This window comes from Sapajus apella, unplaced genomic scaffold (genome assembly GCF_009761245.1).
Source record: "Sapajus apella isolate SASKATOON/1434 unplaced genomic scaffold, GSC_monkey_1.0 scaffold48, whole genome shotgun sequence".
In the NCBI taxonomy this organism is placed as follows: domain Eukaryota; kingdom Metazoa; phylum Chordata; class Mammalia; order Primates; family Cebidae; genus Sapajus; species Sapajus apella.
The window spans coordinates 9902838-9924442 of record NW_022436988.1 but is presented as its reverse complement, the minus strand read 5'-3'; the positions used below and the strand labels follow the sequence as shown (position 1 = coordinate 9924442).

At 46.6% G+C, this 21605-nt stretch overlaps 1 protein-coding gene across 7 annotated transcripts in view; it reads right to left on the bottom strand.

Moving 5' to 3' along the window:
• Positions 1-21605, bottom strand: part of SLC39A11 (solute carrier family 39 member 11) — a 448139-nt gene that overhangs the window by 297006 nt on the left and 129528 nt on the right. For 6 of the 7 annotated variants that reach the window (XM_032241865.1, XM_032241864.1, XM_032241868.1 and 3 more), the window contains one exon: positions 14074-14218. In XM_032241865.1, coding sequence (XP_032097756.1) covers positions 14074-14218 — 145 coding nt within the window. The remainder of the gene's footprint in view (positions 1-14073; positions 14219-21605) is intronic. The other variant, XM_032241867.1, reaches the window with a different exon arrangement.

The following is a 21605-nucleotide window of genomic DNA, read 5'->3' as shown; positions in this document are numbered from 1 at the left end:
CAAATCCTGACCTCAAGCAATCCACCCACTGTGGCCTCCCAAAGTGCTGGGATTACAGGCATGAGCCACCATGCCTGGCACCATTCGGATTTTTTATAGATATTGGCAAGCTGATTCTAAAATGTGAAAGGAGAAAGGATAGACACAACAGCCAATTGAATTAGAACAGAGGGTCCAAAAACAAAACAAACCAATATGGCTGATTAACTTTTTGTGAAAGCAAAAGGATAATTCCATGGAGAAAACACAGCATTTTCAATAAATGCTGCTGGGATAATTTAACATCCATATGAAAATAAACTCAAACTTGAACTCTACCTGAAACCATATTTTTTAAAAACTTCAAATGGATAATAGACTTAAATGTAAAATGTAAACTTTTAGAAAAAAATATAGGAGAAAACCTTTGCAAACTTGTTATGCAAAAAATTCTTAGACACACCACCAAAAGCACAATCCGTAAAAGAAAAAGAAAAACTGATAAATTGGCAGTTCATCACAATGAAAAACTTTTCATCTGCAAAGGTACTGTTAAGAAAAGGGAAAGGCAAGCCACAGACTGGGAGAGTAACAAATGCAAATCACATATCTGACAAAGGACCTATATGCAGAATATAGATAAAGAACTCTCGGGGCTGGGCACGGTGGCTCACGCCTGTAATCCCAGAACTTTGGGAGGCCGAGTTGGGTGTATCACCTGAGGTCAGGAGTTCGAGACCAGCCTGACCAGTATGGTGAAATGCTGTCTCTACTAAAATACAAAAATTAGCTGGGTGTGGTGGCACATGCCTGTCATCCCAGCTACTCCGGAGGCTGAGGCAAGAGAACTGCTTGAACCCAGGAGGCAGAGGTTGCAGTGAGCCGAGATTGTGCCACTGCACCCCAGCCTGGGTGACAGAGTGATGCTCTGTCTCAAAAAAAAAAAAAGAACCTCAAAACTCTACCATAATTAAACAAATGGATTTAAAAAAATAAGCAGAAGATTTTGACACCAAAAAAGATGTACAGATGGCAAATGAGCACATGAAAACATGCTCAGCATCATTAGTCATTAGGGAAATACAAATGAAAGTCGGGGACGCCACTACTGCACTCATTAGAATGGCTCAAATTTTAAAAACAAAAAACTGACAAGGCCAAGGGCTGGTGAGGGTGCAGAGCAACGACAAATCCGCTGGGACTGAAGAGGGACACATCCACTTTAGAAAACGGTTTGGAGGTTTCCTATCATCCTATCACATGACCCAGCCATCTCTACCAGGTATTTACCCAGGAGAAAGGTAAACATACATTTACACAAAAGCCTATATGCAAATATTGATAGATGTTTCATTCATAACTGCTGAAAAACCAGGAAACAACACAAATATCCTTCAGCTGGTGAAAGTAAACAAATTGTGGTGTATCCACATGATAGAACACTACTCCGTCATAAAAAGGAACACACTGTTGGTACTTGCAACCTTAGGAAGAACTCTCAAATGCACGAAGCCAGGCTGAAGGAAGTTAGATACAAAAGGCTACATACTGTATGAGTCCATTTAGATGACATTCTGAAAGAGGCAAAAAGATAGGGGCAGAGGACAGCTCAGGGGCCGCCAGAGGTTAAACAGAAGGGAAACAGGGATGGTTGGCAGTAGGGTTTGACTGTAAAGGGCCAAGAGGAAGTTCAAGGGAATTTGGAGAGGTGACGGAACTCTTCTGACTAGGGTGATGGTTACACAAATCTGTGCATTTCCTTAAAACTCATGGAGCTCTACTCCAAAAGAATGAACTTTATGATATATTAATTTAAAAATAAATTTTTTTAAATATTCATGCCCTTCATCACCTGAGCAATTCTTGAAATGGCCACAAAGGCTAGGCACGGTGGCTCACACCTGTAATCCCAGTAGAGAGGCCAAGGCAGGTGGATTACTTGAGCTAAGGGGTTTGAGACCAGCCTGGCCCACATGACGAAACCCCATCTCTACTAAAAATACAAAAATCAGGACGGATGTGGTGGCTCGTGCCTGTAATCCCTGCACTTTGGGAGGCTGAGGTGGGTGGATCACGAGATCAAGAGATTGAGACCATCCTGGCCAACATGGTGAAACCCTGTCTCTACTAAAAATACAAATTAGCTGGGTGTGGTGGCGCATGCCTGTAGTCCCAGCTACTTGGGAAGCTGAAGCAGAAGAATCACTTGAACCCAGGAGGCGGAGGTTGCAGTGAGCTGAGATCGCACCACTACACTCCAGCCTGGTGACAGAGCGACTATCTCAAAAAAAAAAAAAAAAAAATCAGCCGGGTGTGGTGGTGCCTGCCTGTAATCCCAGCTACATGGGAGACTGAGGCACAAAAACCATTAGAACCCAGAAGGCGGAGGTTGTAGTGAGCCGAGATTACACCACTGCCTTCCAGCCTGGGCAACAGCGTACGATGCTGTCTCCAAAACAAACAAAAAAGAAATGGTCGTCAAGCTTGGACTGTTACAATTTGTATTTCTTAGGGCTTTTGAGACCGAGTTGCACATTTTCCGAGATGATCTAACTGTGGCGTGTGGCTTATTACTAATAAACTGGTGAATACTGGCATTTTTGTTTTGGTGAGACCGCAGGATACAGCTACGGGTTATGGCAGTATCTCACCTGAAAAAAAGAAAAAAAAAAAAAAATCCCCCTGGCAATTACCCTGGGAATAAATAGGAGATCCTAGGAAAGGCAATGGAAATTGGGAAGGCAAGTCTTGGCCTGTTCACTTTCTTTATCCAAGGTGGTGGAGATGGCCTCTCCCTGGGGAGGCAGGTCTGAAGACCTGGGAAAAAACAAACAAACCTCGAATTGTACCTGTGAAGATATGGAATTAAGTAAAAACCCAGCCCTGGAGCCAGACAGGGAATCTCCCTGGAGAACGGCAGTCCCAAACCTTTTTGGCACCACGGACTGGTTTGGTAGAAGACAGTTTTTCAACAGATGGGAGGTGGGGGGTAGGCAGTAGGGGGTGATTTCTGGATGAAACTCTCCCACTTCAGATCATCAGGCATCAGATTCTCATAAGGAGGGTGCAACCTGGATCCCTCGCACACACAGTCCACAATACGGTTCGTGCTCCTGTGGGAATCAAATGCTGCTGCTGATCCAACAGGACTCAGAGCTCAGACACTAACGCTCATTCACTCACCACTCACCTCCCGCTGCATAGCCCACTTCCCACCCACTACCCTTGCTAGAGGGTCCCAGGAGGTTAGTAAGCACCCGTGTGTTCTGAGGGCTGCCCTTGCCATGGCCGCTGATATCCTTCGTTATTTACTGTTATTTACCCCAAGCCTTGAATAAAATCTCACTGGCAGCCAGGCACAGTGGCTCACGGCTACAATCCCAGCACTTTGGGAGGCCGAGGCAGGTGGATCTCCTGAGATTTGAGACCAGTTTGGCCGACATGGTGAAACCCCGTCTCTACTAAAAAAATACAAAAATTAACCAGGCATGGTGGCACACACCTGTAATCCCAGCTATTCGGGAGGCTGGGGCAGGACAATCGCTTGAACCCGGAGGGTAGAGGTTGCGATGAGCCAAGATCGCGCCACTGCACTCCAGCCTGGGTGACGGAGCAAGACTCCATCTCAAAAAAAAAAAAAAAAAAAAAAAAAAAAAATCTCACTGGCCAGTTGGTCTCAGAAGGGTTGTAAGGCGGTAAAGGCATAATTTGGGCTAGAGAGGAGTTAGGAGAGCCGGCCCACGAAGTCCAGCGCAGCGGTGGGACCCACTTAGATAATTGTTAGTGGTTTACGTAGCTTTCACGCCGAACCATACAAAATGGCCCATATTTGTTTCCCCAGGAAATCTGAATCTCCTTGAAGGCATGAGTCTCCTGGTTTTATGTGTACAATAGGGGCTTCCCTACTGGAAAGGGCACAACCAATTCACTAAGACTGACTTGAGCAAACCTCACCGAGGCCTGCTACGGATCAGTGAGGAGAATCTGCTAGGTGAGCCTGCTCTCCTGGGGAAGAGAGCAAAGATGTCTGGCTCACCATACCTAAGAGCTGTCAGAGGCCACCTCATGCTCTTCCCCCTCCTGCCATCCTCCAGGAATACCTCTGCCTCTCAGCAAGCTCATGGTGAATTTGTGTAATCAAGAAGTCGGGAGTCAGAGAGAGTGAGTTCAGTTTCAGACCTAACCTGGGGGTTGCTGGCAAATCCCTGAACATCCAACTCTAAAATGTTACGACCCTCAAAATCATATTTCCTTGAGACAACTGATTTAGTTTTCAGATATGCAGAGCCATTTTCTTTCTCTGGACCCAGGAGGGAAAATACACCAGAGGGAAGAAAGCAGAACAGGATGCTAGAATACATGCTACCCAAAGAGGAGGTTGATGGACGGCTGAACAGGAAAAAGCAAATGCAGGTCGAGTGGAGCATGTCACCAATTCCTTTCTTCAGGGAACTGTTGCATGGGCCCCATCCCAAAGGTTAGGGTTGTTGTGTACTCCACACAGGTCCGAAGCCCAGTTCCACGTTTTCCTCCCTAACCCTTTCCTTCTCGGAAGCAGCCTATTCCAGTAATTGCTGTCAATTTCCTCCCAGCTTCACAGGCTAAAATCCAGCCTTCTGTTCCTTACTAGGCACTTTTAGCAACAGGCAAGAGGCTGACATGGGAATGAATAAATGGAAAGGACTCCTAAAGATCCCGGCTGCTCAAAACCAACGTGCCACCCTGTTGTGCCCCCAGAAGAAGCTTCTGCAACAATAACTTCTGCAAAACAAAGCAAACTAACGCGAAAAGTGCCCCGGCTGTGTGGCTTCAGGCACACACTCCTAAATCTTTGACTAATAAAAGCCTGCAGGAATATCCTAATGAAGCCTGGTGCTACCAAGCCACTTGTCTGTTCTGTTTCCCTAAAGCACATTAAAAACACATTTTCCAGTTTAATAGAATTACGAGCTGAAATGAATGTGTCAGAACGCTTATAAATATGATAGAACCTGCTAACCAAGCAAATGTTAAATGTTGCATCAGGAGACTGTATTCCTAACTCCTCAGTAGACACTTAATGACTATTTCAAACAAAGCACCCCGGCAGCTGCTCTAAAGGCTCCAGACGAATTAAGTGGGCTTTTATTACCGCCAGGACTCATGTCCTCTTGCTTCCTCTCATTTTATCCATCTTCCTCCTTTGTACAGGACAAACACGGGCCTTCAGACGAACCAAACTCCTGAAGTCTGGTCATGGCGTGATCAGAGTATGGGGTTGGTCAATATGCGGCACTGAATATTGTCCTCCGCCAAAAGCCATGTCCAGCCAGAACCTCAGATGACCTTACCTAGAAATTGGGTCTTTGCAGATGTAGTTAGTTAAGAAGCAGTCAAACAGGATCAAGTGAGCCCTAAATCCAATGACGGGTGTCTTTATGAGGCAAAGGATAGGGAGTTTTGGACACAGACACACACACACAGAAGAAGGCCATGTCACAATGGGGGCAGAGATTTAAGTGATACAGCTACAAGCCAGGACATGCTGGGAGCCAAAAGCAGTTAGAGAATTTCCCTAGAATTTTCAGAGAGAGTGTGGCCCTGGTGATACCTTGATTTCACACTTCTGGCCTGCAGAACTGTAAGGGAATATATTTCCACTGTTTCAAGCCACTCTTTGTATAGTACAAGATAAGCATCCTACTGAAATTCTCACACGGGGTTGCTGGCAAAATATTACAGAAAATATTAAAGATATATTAGGGGAAGTTATAGATTAGTCTCGAGCCTTTTGGAAGGCCAAAAGGTTTTACTGGGGCAGGCGGAAGGCAGCCAGCCAGCTCATTAGGGAGACAGGGAGATGATCCAAGGCCTTAGCCCACACCCATTTGTCTGCACTCTGACTATTTACCCATTAGACTCTGTGCTGGGTGGTCTCTCCAGGGAAGATCAAAGGGGAATTACCTGTTAATAGCATTTACTCTGGGTCCCAGAACCTAAAGTCCTTATCAGTGTTAAAACCATTCTCTTAACCATGTTAATGATCCACAAGTGTGTTACCTCGGAACCTCTGTTATGAATAAAAGTGTGGACAGAGGGTCTGGGTCAATTGGTTGCATTTCGCCCTCTGAAAGCAGTCAGCAGCCATCCCCTAGCCCACTTGTATCACCGTAATGGTGTGAGAGAGTGCATTCATTCATTTATCGTTGAGTTAGGGTCTGCAAGTCAGACTTCTGCGGCGGTGGGACTCACGTCTCAGCATCCCTCCTCTGAAGGGACCACGGTGTTTCAGATTTTTCAGATTTTGGAATATCTGCATTATTTTACCAGCATTATTGACCACACAAGCCTCCCAAATCTGAAAATCTGATTTCTGAAATGTTCCAATGAGCATTTCCTTTGAGTATCATGTTGGCGCTCAAAAGGTTTTGGATTTGGGAGCATTTCGGGTCTTGGATTTTCGGATTTGGGACGCTCAATGTGTACTTTGTTGTGACAGCAACAGGAAACTTACACAGTCAGGAGAGAACTTCTACACATTCAGATGTGTATTGTAATTGATTTCCCCAGAAGTTACCTGGCCAATCGTTTCAGGTAACAGTGGAAGTGCTCAACCCTTTAACTTCATGATAGCACAGATGTACACCTGCCAGCAGTCTTAAAACATCAGACTTAGAGCCATCTGACTTTCTTTTTTTTCTTTTTCTTTTTCTTTTTTTTTTGAGACGGAGTTTCACTCTTATTACCCAGGCTGGAGTGCAATGGTACAGTCTCGGCTCACTGCAACCTCCACCTCTTGGGTTCAAGGATTTTCCTGCCTCAGCCTCCCATGCAGCTGGGGTTACAGGCATGTGCCAACACGCCCAGCTAATTTCTCTATTTTTAGCAGAGACCGGCTTTCACCATGTTGCCCAGGCTAGTAGTCTCAAACTCCTGGCCTAAGGTGATCCACGCACCTCGGCCTCCCAAAGTGTTGGGATTACAGGCGTGAGCCACTGCGCCCAGCCCTGACTTTCCTTCTCGTTGCTCTCTTTGAGTAACTTTTGAATTTCATTCGACTCTTTTTTTTATCCTGCACACTCTGCAATCCCAGCCCATGCAGGGATGAGACTAACAGAAGGAGGCAGCCAGGGAGAGAATCTAAAAGATGGAAACAAAGAGAACTCCTTTCTCCTGCCACCTGGAATTCCCTGAAGCTGACTACAATTTTTTTGAGACAACTTCTCAAAAAATTGTTCAGTGCAGCTATGGCGTGAATCACGTCCCTTGCTTCAAATTTATATATTGAAGTCCTAATGCCCAGTACCTAAGAATGTAACCGTAAGGGAGATAGGATCTTTAAAGGGTTAATGAGGTTAAAATGAGCTCATTAGAGTGGGCCCTAATCCAATATGACTAGTGTCCTTATAAGAAACAGAGATCGGGACACCGACCAGCATAGAGAAAAGACTACGCTTTGGGAGGCTGAGGTGGGTGGATAGCGTGAGCCCAGGAGTTCAAGACCAGCCTGGGCAACATGGCAACACTCCACTCCATCTCTACAAAAAATACCAAAATTAGCCAGGCCCGGGGGCACACTCCTGTAGTCCCAGCTACTCGGGGCTGAGGTGAGAGGACAGCTTGAGCCCACGAGGTGGAGGCTGTAGTGAGCCATGATCGCACCACTGCACTCCAGCTGGGGCGACACAGCAAGACCCTGTCTCCATAAAAAGACAGACCATGTGAAGCCACAGGGAGAGGACCGCCATCTACCAGCCAAGGAGAAAGGCCTCTGAAGAAACCGAACAATCTTGCCAACTATTAGTCTTGGATTTCCAGCCTCCAGAACTGCGAAAAAAACTAATTTCTGTAGTTTAAGCCACCCAGTTTGTGGTATTTTGCTCCAGCAGCCCCAGCAAACACATTGTGCCACATTGCCTCTAGCCCCATGCCGCATGAAAATTTGCTCTGAAATGTCTGCCTGGCTTAGAATATTAGGACCGTTGAATTTTTTTTTTTTTTTTTTTTTTTTAAGGCAGAAGCAGAGAAAGTACTGTTTGAGTGCTCCATATTAGGGCAAATAGAACACTCTTCGGAAGCAAGAGTCTGTACAGTGTGCCCACCCTGATAATGCTCCTGAGCTAGGACACGAACAGTGTCATGTCACCTGCACAGAGCCCCATCCAAGAAGGCATTTCTGGATTGGTTATTTTATTTAACATCCGGATGTGAAAAAGCACCTGACAGTTATTATGATTGAGCCCTTTGCCCTGCTGCAAAATATTTTTGTGTGACACATTTTAACTGCTGGTTTGCTTCATTCTCACACTTTTTTATTTATATTTTTTGAGACAGAGTCTCACTCTGTCACCCAGGCTGGATGCAGTGGCACAATCTTGGCTCACTGGAGCCTCTGCCTCCTGGGTTCAAGTGATTCTTCTGCCTCAACCTCCCAAGTAGCTGGAATTACAGGCATGTGCCACTAAGCCCAGCTAATTTTTTTTTTAAGTAGAGATGAGGTTTCACCACGTTGGCCAGGCTGGTCTCGAACTCCTGACCTCAGATGATCCACCCGCCTCGGCCTCCCAAAGTGCTGGGATTATAGGCGCATTCTCACACTTTAAATGAAGAAACCCAGGTTATAGGTCCCAGCCCAGAAAGGAGGTAGCAGCCAGGGCCCACCTGTTTTTCAGGTCCCAGGTAACTCCTCTCAATTGGGCCAGGACAAGATTTTAAAGTCTCCCCTAACCAAGCAGGTACAGAAAAAGAAAAAAAAAAATCCTAATGCCAAGAAATTATATCTACATGAATGACTGTGAAAATATTCTTTCACTTTTAGAGATCTTACCAATAAAAAGTCAAAATTAATAACATCTCAGAGACTGCCCTAAACACATTATTTTAGAAACCTAGTTAGAAACACTCAGAATTTCTCCTAGGAGCTATATCTAACTCTTGATCAAATTTAAGATCACTAAATTTGACTGGAAATATCAGTGACAAAAGGAACATGTCCTTCAAGAAGACATGGCAAGTTAGAAGATACAGAAGAAGAAAGGTCACAGGAACCTTGCACTGGCCTGGGAACCTTGAAGCTGTTTAAATAAGTCCTCTTTGCTTCCCTAGGCTTATGCTATTCCAAGCAGTTTTAGGACCAAGGAAGGCTGGGAGTGGAATGTATGTGGCTGAGCTTATAGCGAGAACCAGCTGTTTCAGAGAAGAGATTGCATCCCACGCAGCTGGGCTGCCCTCCCTACGCCCCGCACGTACGTCTAAAAATGCAATCCTGCAAAGGCCAGTGCGAAAACCCATCTATTCGGCTCATTGTTGAAAGAGAGAAGCTGTTCGCAGTCAACAGACAAACACGTAAACAGCAGTCAAACATGAAGTCAAAGGTCAATATCTCCCTCTTCTTCGGTCAATCAAATCTTTTTCCAGAAGTACTTAAGGAAGGATATTTAATAGGGAAAATGGGAGAAAGGGATGATTCCAGATAGAAGACTAAAAGAGGGCACCGTGCTACCTGGAGAAGCGAGAGTACCTTAAGCTGGAAGAAGGGGAGCAAAGAGCTCCCAGACTCCATCATGGTCCCCAACAGAACAAGCTCTGGGAGTGCCGATCTGGGGTTAGATGCTTCAGAAGCTTGAGTTAGAAAAGAAAATAATCTCCTGCAAGACCATTTCCACAGGAACAGTACCACGTAGCAAACCAGAAGCAGAACCAAGGAGGAATTCAAGATTTTAGTGTTGAAAGCAAATACGCTCAGCTAATGGACAGTGACGGCAGTTCTATCATCTGTTATCCACTTGACACCAGCTTGGCATCAGTTTCATTTTGCAAAACATGGCTTTGATAATTGCATCAGATCTGCAAGGCTGTGTACAGGTAGCATTCTGATTGCCAAGCGAACTTCCCTGTAAGAACAGGACATTAAGAGAAAAACCTGTTTCTAACCTGAGTGTCATGCGGCTTTTGCTTCCATGACTTAAGTACCCATTCACGTCCCCCACTCCTCAGCACTTTGGAAAGATTTACAGAAAACGCACAGATGGCGCCTCACAACTGAATAATCTCCTAAAGTAAATCCACCTCTTGCTCTCCCAGGAAATAATGCCCTCTCCTGTTCTTTCCATAGATACACAAAATGATAGGCAATTTTCCACCTAATAGATCAGTGAAATTCACCAATAATAATAGTGATGACAAAGTTCACGAGTGAAGAGTATCTATAACTGCATCAGATCAATCTGGTTCAACTTTTATGTAACAAAGCTGTGAGTTGTTTTTCAGTTGCCACGGGCCCTCAGGTCATGTAACCTGAGCATGCCCAGATGAACCAAGTGTGCCATCACTGGGGGAACCTAAGTGCTAGGACAGAGGAGTGGGACTGAATTAAGAAGCAGGCACCAAAAGGCAGGATCTAGGATCCAATCAGATTGAACTCTGGCATCACCCCATGGCAGGATCCAATCAGATAATGCCTCCTAACATCAACTCATTGCAAGATCCAATCAGATCACACCTCATTACCTTATGCTTATAAAATCCAACCCAACCCCTAGCTCAGGGAGACAGATTTGAGCATTCCCTCCTATCTCCCTGCCAGTTGACTTGACTCCCAGTAAAGCGTTTCTTCTCTCAAAAGCCAGTGCCATGGTATTGGCCTCTGTGTGTGTCGGGCCGCAAGCCCATTGATGCTTGGTAACATTTCAACTTCCTCCCCGAGAACATACTGCATACTTAAATGGGGCAATTAACAATTAGTAAAAGAATCCACTGGTTCACTTAACTACCTCCTCTTTAGCCTATAGAGGATGCTACGAAGATAAGGAAAAAGCTCAACTTGACAGCTGAGTGGGGCAAGTAAGAGAGAAACGCCAAAGATCTTGAACAACACTGGGGCTATGGAGCCATCTGGGGTATGATGAAATATAACTTATAGTCCTTCGCCTTTCAAACAGACACACATTTTGCATAAAATATCAAGAGGCTCCTGAGCCCTTTGGCACCCATGCATGGAGCCCAGATGTAAAGAACTCCCGGCCTGATTTCTAGAATTTACTCAACAATATGATGGTCCACAGAGATGTAGATACTAAAAAGCTCTGTACCACATTCTTTGTAATAGCAAACCATCAGAATTAACCTCATGGGCATCCAGAGGGGGCTAATTAGGTAGCATCACGGCCAATAACAAGCATGGGCTGAATCTAAGAGCGCCCCAGGAAACAATACCCAAGGGTATTGTTAAGTGCAAAAACACCCAGTACAGAACAATGGGTCAGGTGTGATTATAGAAACTTGAGATTTCTGAAAGGATGCAAAAGAAACTAGAAATGATGCGTCTGAGATCAGGACTGGACCACGAGGGATTTGAAAGCGGAAGAAAACTTACTTCCAATCCATGTCATTATATTTTTAGTTAAAAGAAAGCTAACTGGAGATAAATGGATGGATGGACGGATGGATGGATGGATGAGAGAATGAAAGAGAGACTGAAAGACTTAAAGGAACTTCTTTCGGCCTACCTAAGTCCCAGAATATCCCCAGCCCTGAGAACAGTTGAGATCATAAACACTACACACTAAGACATAGACAGGAAGGCATCTCATAAATGCTTTTCCCAGCTCAGGCTGCCGTCGCTGCCGCTTCTCCGCAGAGCAGCTGAACTCCTCTCCCATCGTGTGGCCTTTCTGGCTCTTCCTCTGGCCGAACCAATTATGGGACATTACAACAGCAGCACCAATATGATTTTTTAAAGGCTAATGTTATTCACTAAACACTCATTAAACCAATCTCCTTGCTCCATTTACAGCAAGCTGAAGGGCAAATCCAGATGGTACAAACAATGCATATTCAGGCTCCACCTGCATGGAGCCAGTCATCTAATAGCCATTATCAGTTTTGGAGTCCTCAGCGGCCTGACACCCACAGGTGTGCTCAGGTGAGAAGAGCAGCGACCTTTCAAGAGACGGCTGGGAGGCCATCTCTGTGCTTCCCCCAAGGGCTGCGTTTGCCTTTGTAGCTGAACAGCTAGCAATGGTAAGGGTTGCTTGGTAACCTGGTAACAGGCTGTGCCCAGTGTTCTTGAGCTGGGGGACAGGATTACATCTCCCTCCCACATGGCCCACTTCCCCTCCACTTAACTCTGGGTTGGGCAAGGAGACCCAGCAGTCGCCAGAAGCTGTCCTGCAGAGCCAACTCCCCTGACCTTGTCCTGGCTGTAGCTCCATTGGAAAATGTCCAACAAAGAGTTTGCCAATTTTTACCTTTTTGGATTGACAGACACTGAGTTTACCGCACCACCTTCCCCCCGACCCCACCAGCCCCATGGCGCTGAAGATTAAAAAAAAAAAAAAACATGATAGAAAATGTCTGACCAACTTTTTTATCCTAGAGAAGGCTCAGAATCAGGACTGTAAAGTCTTAAAGGGGGCGCCCAGGAGCCCAGCACAGTTATGCTAGTGAAAATAGACAGAAAAGGCCTGAGTCACAGGACTCAGCATGAAAAACAACGAATTTTACTTGAATACAGTGCTCTACTGTGTCACCAGACAGTCCTTGACCTCTGTTCCAGTAGAAAGAGAAGATCATACCTAAGTTGTTCTGATGAGTGTTAAGTGACAAGTGTGATTGGGGCAGGAGGAAGACTTGTCGTTCTAACGCTCTATGATTTGAGCTCACATTGGATGAATGTGAAGCTTCCATGCTTAAATGGGAGGTATGGGAAGCGGTGCAGATTAACCCAAATGGAGAAGACATTTCAGTTCCCCATGAATAATTCATGCAGGACATAATCTGAACACAGAGACCAGAGCCCTGGCTGCAACATAGCTGTAACTTTTGTACATTTGCTCTCCCTAAGGGCTAGAGATCATCTTAGCATAGAGATGGCAAAAAGATCCAATTAAAATGCCAGCATGGAAATGGGAAAGGACTGTGTGCCCTGAAATCACTCCTCAGAATACAGCGACCAGTCACCAATTTGTTTTTCCTTAGATCTCTCAGGAGAGAGCTCCGCATAAATGAGGAGGTGCCCATTCCTCACAGCATGGCGGCATGGGTTTCGTCCCCAGGGGCTTGCAGGAGTCAATGGGAAACTTCTTACATAAATCCAAAGGGGAAAAAATGGCATCCAACCCTCGTCATGCTCACTGGCCCCTAAACTAGCCGAGAGCCCTTAGTAAACAATAAGGGCCAAGAAGGAGAGGCGTCCGATCTGAGGCTGGAAAACAATGTATTCCATTCCACCTTCAACACAGGGCAACAGCCCACTGTGGTCTCTCTCCACCAAGCTTCAGTAATTGCTATCAGATTCCTCTTGAGGGACGTGTTCCCTCTAACTCAGAGAAAAGCCATGACTTTGCTGTCAGTGTCTTTAGCTTATCTGGCTCCAAACTGAATCAGTAGGAGTAACATTCACAGTTGGGTAGGCACGATGGCTCATGCCTGTAATCCCAGCACTTTGGGAGGCTGAGGCAGGTGGATCACCTGAGGTCAGCAGTTCGAGACCAGCATGGCCAACATAGTGAAACCCCGTCTCTACTAAAAATACAAAAAATTAGTCAGGCATTGTGGCTCGCACCTGTAGTCCCAGCTACTCGGGAGGCTGAGGCAGGAGAATCCCTTGAACCGGAGAGGTGAGGTTGCAGTGAGCCGAGATTGCACCATGGCACTCCAGCCTGGGTGACAGAGCAAGACTCCGGCTCAAAAAAATAAAAAAAATAAATAAAAATCCACAGTCTACCCAGGTAAATTAAAAAAGATGTAAATTACAACAATACAAATGAAAAGGAGTATTCAGGGTTCATCAGAGAGGGGGACACTGAGGGACAAATGCGGATACTCTCTAACCCAAAGCAGCCTATCACCATCAGAGTGACCCTCTGTCCACCTGTCCGAGTTAAAAAGATGATCAAAAAGTACCGTTACCGCCTGTAGACCAAGCACGTGGTTTGGACAACAAATGAGAAATGAAGGTGCTGGCCAGATGCCAGTTTAGCTCCTTGCAAAAGCAGGGTGAGTGATTGGAGGGACAGGACACAGTGCCTGGCATTTCTCTCATTATTCATCCTACCAGCAGCCCCCACGTCCATCCTGCCCAACTCAGCTCAGTGTCTGCAGCAAAGAGCTTGCCTGAGAGAAGCCCAGCTCTACCTATCCGGATGGAAAGTTCACTCTCAGTGAAGAGCCACGCGGGACCCTCAGGATCAGACTTCTTCTTCATCAACGTAGAGCCGAGGTTCAGTGCCAGGGCCGTCTGGGGGTCTTCTGCCACACCCTGAAACAAGAAGCGGTGACGTCACTATAGCACCATGACTATGTTAATTCCCCAGATGCTTCTGGCTCACAGGTGCCAAGGCGACTTGCCAATCTCTACCAAGACCACCACAGCTGAGCCAGTCCCCAGGCCAACCCAGACGCCAGGCCAAGCGGGGTCTGCAGGAAGATGACAAACTTTCTAGGTATAGGTTACGTTACAAAAAAGAAAAAAACAACACAATCTAAAAAGTCAGTGCTAATCCTAAAAATGGGGAAAATATATACAGGAAAGACTGGGCCCAAACACCAAAACCCCACTGCAAGCCTCATCGCCGCCAGGCAAATAAGCAATGAAGTTGGTTCCTGAGCTATCAAAAGAAGTCCGTATGGCAGGTTCATGTGAATGGCGGTCTCGGTACGGGAGCCAAGGTCAACTTATTCAGGAATTCAGCATCTTCACGTGTCTTATGAGATCAAAAGAGGAGATCCAAACAAAAACATCTCAAAGGAAGGAAGCAGTGAAAGTTGCAGAGAATGCACACATATTTAGAGTTAACTCCAGATGACCTTAAAACGATGTCGCTCTTCCGCTTTCTCCTAACTAGCTAAGCATGGATCAGTTTGACTATTTCGCATTAACCAGGCAAACATCGTGCATTTAATCCTCACATTTATTTGACAAATATTTATTAACTACCAACGTTGTGGATGTTTAGTGAACAAAGTCCTAGTTCTTCTGAAGTTTGTGTTCCACTTAGGAGTAAATACATGAATCCATAATGGCGCGGTAAGCTTCTCTTCCAAAGGCATCAACGCTGCTGACCACTTACGAATGCACAGGATCTCAACAGGAACAACAAGGCCGAGAGAGACTCAACCAACTACACAAGCACCTCCACCTTCATCCAAACTCAAAGCTAAGGGAAGGGAGGTAGAATCATCTCAATAGGCAAAATATTTCTTGAAAACTAGGTGTCTCTGTCTGTTCAGGCTGCCATAAAACAAAATATCACAAACTGGGCAACTTTTTTTTTTTTTTTAAGAGGGAGTTCCACTCTGTCACCCAGGCTGGAGTGCAGTGGTGTGATCTCGGCTCACAGCAACCTCCACCCACCCCCACCCCAGGGTCCAAGCAATTCTCCTGCCTCAGCCTCCCAGGTAGCTGAGATTACAGGCACCCACCACATCGCCCAGCTAATTTTTGTGTTTTCAGTGGAGATGGGGTTTCACCATGTTGGCCGGGCTGGTCTCGAACTCCTGACCTCAACTGATCCACCCCCCTTCAGCCTCCCAAAAATGCTGGGATTGTAGGCGTGGGCCACCACACCTGGCCAGCTTTTAAACAACAGAAATGTATCACAGTTTCTGGAGGCAGGAAATTCCAAGATCAAGGTACCAGCAGAGTCAGTGACTGGTGAAAGCCTGCTTCTTGGTTCACGATGGCACAGGCTAGCTATGGAAGGGGCAATGGGTCCCTTTCACATGCCTTTTATTACGGCATTAATCCCACTCATGAGAGTTCTACCCTCATAATCCAATGATCACCTCATAATCCAAAGGTCTCACCTCTTAATAGAACCACCATGGAGGTTAGGATTTCAACACATGAATTGGGAGGGGACGCAAACATTTTCAGACCACAGCAGCAAGCAAAAATAGGTCCAAACAAACATAAGGTTTCATTTAAATATGTGTCTCTAATATGAGAGAGGAGAAGGGTTGTAATCTAATCATAGTGATGCATCCATGTATTTAAAAAAATACTAAAACAATTTTCTTGGATAAGTTCCTTTCATGAAGGAATCTCACAAAAGGGATACCAGGCTGCCGTGATACACACACACACACACACACACACACACACACACACACACACACAGATCTTCTTGTTTCTTCACTGTCGTGATGATCAGAGTTAAGGGAGAGAATCTAATGATTCAGATCTTTTATTTCATTATCTACTTCCAACCAAATGTTAAAAATGAACAAATAAGCTCTTCCTCTCATATGTCCTCATTTGTTTAGACATCGCTGTAGTCATCATTTATCTTCAATGTCCTCTATTAATGTCCTTTAATCAGGGTGCCAACACCCCATTTAACTTTGTTTAAACAAAACCAAAAGAAGCCTCCTGTCCGTTTGTACCCTTGTACAAGTTGGCAGGTCCCTTCGGCCATCCACCTCTTCTGTCACATAGAGGCAGCTGCCTTGCAGTATCACGGTCAAGGTAGACCTGCAGATGGACAGAATCCTGGGAACAGAGCGGCTTTGCGAAGGCTGGGCTCTGCCTCTGCAGAAACCCCCCTCACTAACCCAGCTGACACCTGGTGTCTGTGTGATACGCCACTGGGCCACAGAGTCACAGCTCTTTGTTTATATGCTTTAATTATTTCAAATTCTACACCTCCTGCTGACATCCGAGGAATCATTGCAGCAATAAAAGATACGTTTTCACTATGAAAGTATGTCAGCTGATTTTCCTTCCTTTGCCTTCTTTCTTTTTATAATGTGATTGATGCGTAACTGGGGGAAGAAATAGAAGGAGAACCATTTCATTACAGCAGAAATGCCGCAGCATTAATGCGCTTTAAGCTGTAACTGTGAATTTGATTGAAGCCCATCTGGTAAGGTGCAGCTTGCAGAAACTCTGGTTTTCATTTAGAATATTTGTTTTCAATTATGTGATTTTGTCCCCCCTCTCAGAGAGCATTTAGCACTGGGCATCTTGGAATGTCGTAACTGGTGAGCCGAGGATGCTGCTGGTATCCCTGGTGGGTGGAGGCCACGGACGCTACGAAACACCCAACAATGATTACAACAGCCCCCGCAACAGAGAACGAGGCAGGACCAGGCACAGTGGCTCATGCCCGTAATCCCAGCACTTCCAGAGGCCAAGGCAGGAGGATCGCTTGAGTCCAGGAGTTCAAGACCAGCCTGGGCAACGGGGAGAAGCCCCATCTCTAAAAACCGAAGAAAAAAAAAATCAGCCAGGTGTGGTGGCACATGCCTGTAGTCCCGGCTACTTGGGAGGCTGCGACGGGAGGATCACTTAAGCCCAGGAAGTTGAAGCTGCAGTGAGCCAAAATCATGCCACTGCACTCCAGCCTGGGTGACAGGGAGTGTGACCCTATCACCAAAAGAAACGAGCCAGCAAATGTCAATAGTGCTGAGCTTGAGATACCTGCTTTGGAAAGAATCAGGATGATCAGGACCCCACAGCTTCCTGAATTATTGATAATGCTGGGAACTCACACGCCCTCTTTTTAGTGTGAAGAGAATTTTGCTACTTTCTCTAGGAAGACTCTCTGCCCACCTCATGTACCCTCTACGTTTCTATTAGGTGAGAGCTGCTCCGGGTACTGGCAATTCAGAAAAGCCAAGTCTCCTTTCCTCATGAATCCTACATTCTCCTTCGAGAGACAGATGATCATAAACCCATCATAATCAACTAAAAAATAAGAGTGCCAGGTAGTGGTAACGCCAAAAAAAAAAAAAAAAAAAAAAAAAAGTAAGCCATACCTGTAACTCACAGCCATCCTAGAACACTGGGCCTGACACAGCCCAGAACTGAGCCCATATAATACAGGCTGGGTTCTAGTTTGTTCCAAGCGTTTTACATGCACTAGTCCATTATTAACTGTAAAGATGAAGTATTCCTTTAGAGAAGGTGCCAAGAGAGGTCTTTCTAGGAAGATGGTGCTTGTTCTTCCCTTATTTTCAGGTCTTTGCTCAAACATTAACTCCGTCTTCCCTTCCCTCTCTTTTCACCTTTCTAGCAATCTGTATTCTGTGGGTTGCATTTTGTTGTTTCAGTGTTTTAGGGGCAGGGAGAGGGGGACTAAGAACATCCCACCCTAACTTCACTTAGAAGCTGCCCTTTTAAAAGCTGGACAGAGACCCAGTATCTCAACCTGTATCCCCTCCCACCTGTGTCCCCTCCTTCCCCCACGTGCTCCATCCAGCATTCAGCCTTCAGAACAACCAAGATCAGCTGTGCAGCATGGGAGCTGCAGAAAGTATCTCTGGAGTGGCACCAAGGACAGCGCCTTCACTATCTCCACACCTGGCAAGACCTCCGCACGCCTCTGATCCCAGGCACTGGCCCCCCAGGGCTCTTTTTAGACACCTTTCCGGCATCCTCAACATTCCCCCTACTCTCTGCTATTGCTAGGGAAGAGGAATAAATACATCCCTCTGAATTTCAAGAAAACAGGCCAGAGGGAGAGGCCAGTCCTGCTCTGGGAGTTTTATCACAGTGTCCCTGGCAGTGGGGAAAAGTCAGGCTCTGAACCTGCTGGGCTGACACACTCCTCCCGCCAGGGAGCCACATGAGCTCACAGGACCTGGGGACTGCAGGTGCGGGGCACTGGAGTTCTTTACCAGGACGCCTGAAATAAATACAGCCTTGGCCGATGGCGTTGGAACCACGACCCTCAGGGACGAATCCCGTCTCTACATCCCCTCATTCTTTACTTGATACTGTTCTTTACATTTCTGGCTGGTTTTGTTTGGTGTGGTTTTCATCTCTGCAATGCTTCTCGATGCACATTACGTCACTCAATCCTTGCAGCCCCGGAAGGTCAGCAAACTGAGTGTGATCCCTTCTAGGGCAAACACGTGACGAACGCAAGCTGTTATTGACGTTCCACAGCGGCCCTGACAGTCTGCTTTGCTGCCCATCGGAGGGTCAATGAGTCACTCCTCCCTGTCTCTACAAAACAGTGCTTCAGGTAGGCCTCTGGGGCTCTGAAGAGTTTAAGTGTGACGTGTCACCTTGCAGCTCCCAAATGTCAAGGTGTCAGGTCCAAGGGTCTTTCTCCGGCAGCCAGGTCACCCCCTCTTCTTCTCCATTGTTCCTCTCCTGATCCCCTCTCCCTGTCCTTCTTCCTGTATCCCCACCCACTCCAATTCCAGCTCAGTACAGAAAGCAGCGCGTGAGCCAATAGAGGCAGGAGGTGCCACCTACCCAGAGCCACAGAACTTGAGACCCCTGTCCTCTTATGATGGAATTATTATCATAATGATTCTTCTTGGTGTGGGGCCAATCCCTGGCTCAGAATAAACAGAGTAACTTCCATCCAATTTGGAAAGGACATGCAGAGAGGCAGGAGCCGGAGAAGAAGGACCGCACTTTCCAGAAAAAAAAAAAGAGAGGAAGTAGAGAGAAAAGGAAAGAAAGATGATAAAATAATGTGAAGGAGGAGAAGGGGGCAGGAGGCAGGAAAGCCCCGCAATATGCCTTACATTAAACCAGAAAGGCTTCCCAAAACAAGACGTGCATCTCCTTCAAGAAATAAAATCCTGGGGCTGTGCAGTGTGGCCTGCTGTCCCAGGCAGGAGGGAGGCAACTGCTGGTGGCTGATGCCTCCAGAGACCCCCCAAAAAAACAAGTCCCCCGAGAAACAGGCCAGAGCATCACCGAAGGGACACAGCTATCTGCATATTAAGTCTACAAGGGCGAACTAAGGACCCCCCTGCAGAGCACATTGGGTGTCACCACAGTGAAGGCCCTGCAGCCCTCCGAACGCGCTGCAAGCGGCTGGGTGCATCTGCTCCAAGTCCCAGCAGCAATCTTCCATATGTCTGAAGGCCTGTCACCTCCTCCCTGGCTCTTCCTCCCTGGGGGGAGTCATTGCTACCCACAACTGTGTCCAAGGATGGCAAAGCAGAGCAACACTGTGATGCTTGCCAGCGACTGGGAGGCCGACCTGACCTCCGCCAAACCCGTACACACCTTCTATCACGTGGATTCAGGACGGGGGAGCTCTGCTAATTTTTTTCTGAGGTTTCATTCAACCAGGGCTTTAATAACCCTGCACTTCGCTGGCCCCATGGAGGGCAGTCTCTTCATTTTTTTAAATTTTTTATTCTTTATTTGTTATTTTTATTTTTGAGAGACGGTGTCTCACTCTGCTGCCTGGGCTGGAGTGCAGTGATGTCATCTATGCTCACTGAAACCTCTGCCTCCCTAATTAAAGTGATTCTCCTGCCTGAGCCTCCCAAGTCGCTGGGATTACAGGCACTCGCCACCATGCCCAGCTAATTTTAGGAGAGATGGGGTTTCACCACGTTGGCCAGGCTGGTCTCAAACTCCCGACCTCAAGTGATCTGACAGGGGCAGTCTCTTTAATTGAAGCTTGTCAACAAATCAGAACTCCCTGGGGAAGAGCCAAGGGCAAGGTAAAGGGATTATTAATTGGTGCCCCCTGCCAGCCACAGCTACATAGAGGCCAAGTGTTACATGCCAGTGGAGAAGGGCACAGGGAGCTCAAGAGGCGCCACCCCAGGGACTCTGCAACGTGCGGCTGTCAGGGAAGGGGCTGGCGGGGGGCCTGCCTGGAGCCCAGCATAGGCGCTGCCTCCTCCCCCGCCCCAGCCTCTCCCTCCTGCCATCCTCACTTAACCCCAGACACACTAGGCGATGTTCAATAATTGATGCTGTTTTTATTACTGAGAAGTTGCCATAATAATGACACTCGTAACACAATCTTTTAAATTATTCCACATAATGGAAAAAAAATTAAATGTCGCCCCTGATCAACAGTCAGAATATGGATGACGCTTACATAACAGATGACCTTCTCTCCTAGGGATCCCGGCAGCCGGCTGCTGCTTAGGGCCAGGCTGGCTCCAGGTGACGAGCGGCCAGCTAAGAAGCAAACAGGGACACGGAGTAGCACAGATACTGAGGCAGGGCGTACAGTCCTACCTCAGGTATCAGGCAGGTCACCGCTGTCTTCTTTGCCATGGTTAACCTATACATTCATGATCATGGGTCATAGTCAGAATCCCTAAAGGCGAGCAGGATGACAGTTTAAGTACTAGGTCCCTTCTGGGTTTTGTTTTTTTGTTTTGTTTTGTTTTTTTGGTTTTTCTGAGACGAAGTCTCGTTCTGTGGCCCAGGCTGGAGTGCAGTGGCACAATCTCGGCTCACTCCAACCTCTGCCTCCCAGGTTACAGCAATTCTCCTGTCTCAGCCTCCTAAATAGCTGGGGTTACAGGGTACACGTCACCATATCCAGATAATTTTTGTATTTTTAGTAGAGACGGGGTTTCACCATGTTGGTCAGGCTGGTCTCGAACTCCTGACCTTGTGATTCATCCACCTGGGGCTTCCAAAGTGCTGGGATTATAAGCATGAGCCACCGCGCCCGGCCCCTTCCTAGTTCTTTAACACAATTCTTGCCTTGTCCAAAGCACTAGGATTGTACCTCTAACTCAGCTTCAGTTCATTCCTCTTATAGCAATAATGCTACATCCAATCAGTGGACAGCAGGGCAGGTTTTAAAGCTTGAGTTATTCTACACTTGAGGTTTTAAAATCTTGGCCAAGGAAGCCTGAACTCCCTCCTCCAAGAAGCCTTCCTGGATGTACTCAACCTAGTATGGATCAAATGCATTCCCTTC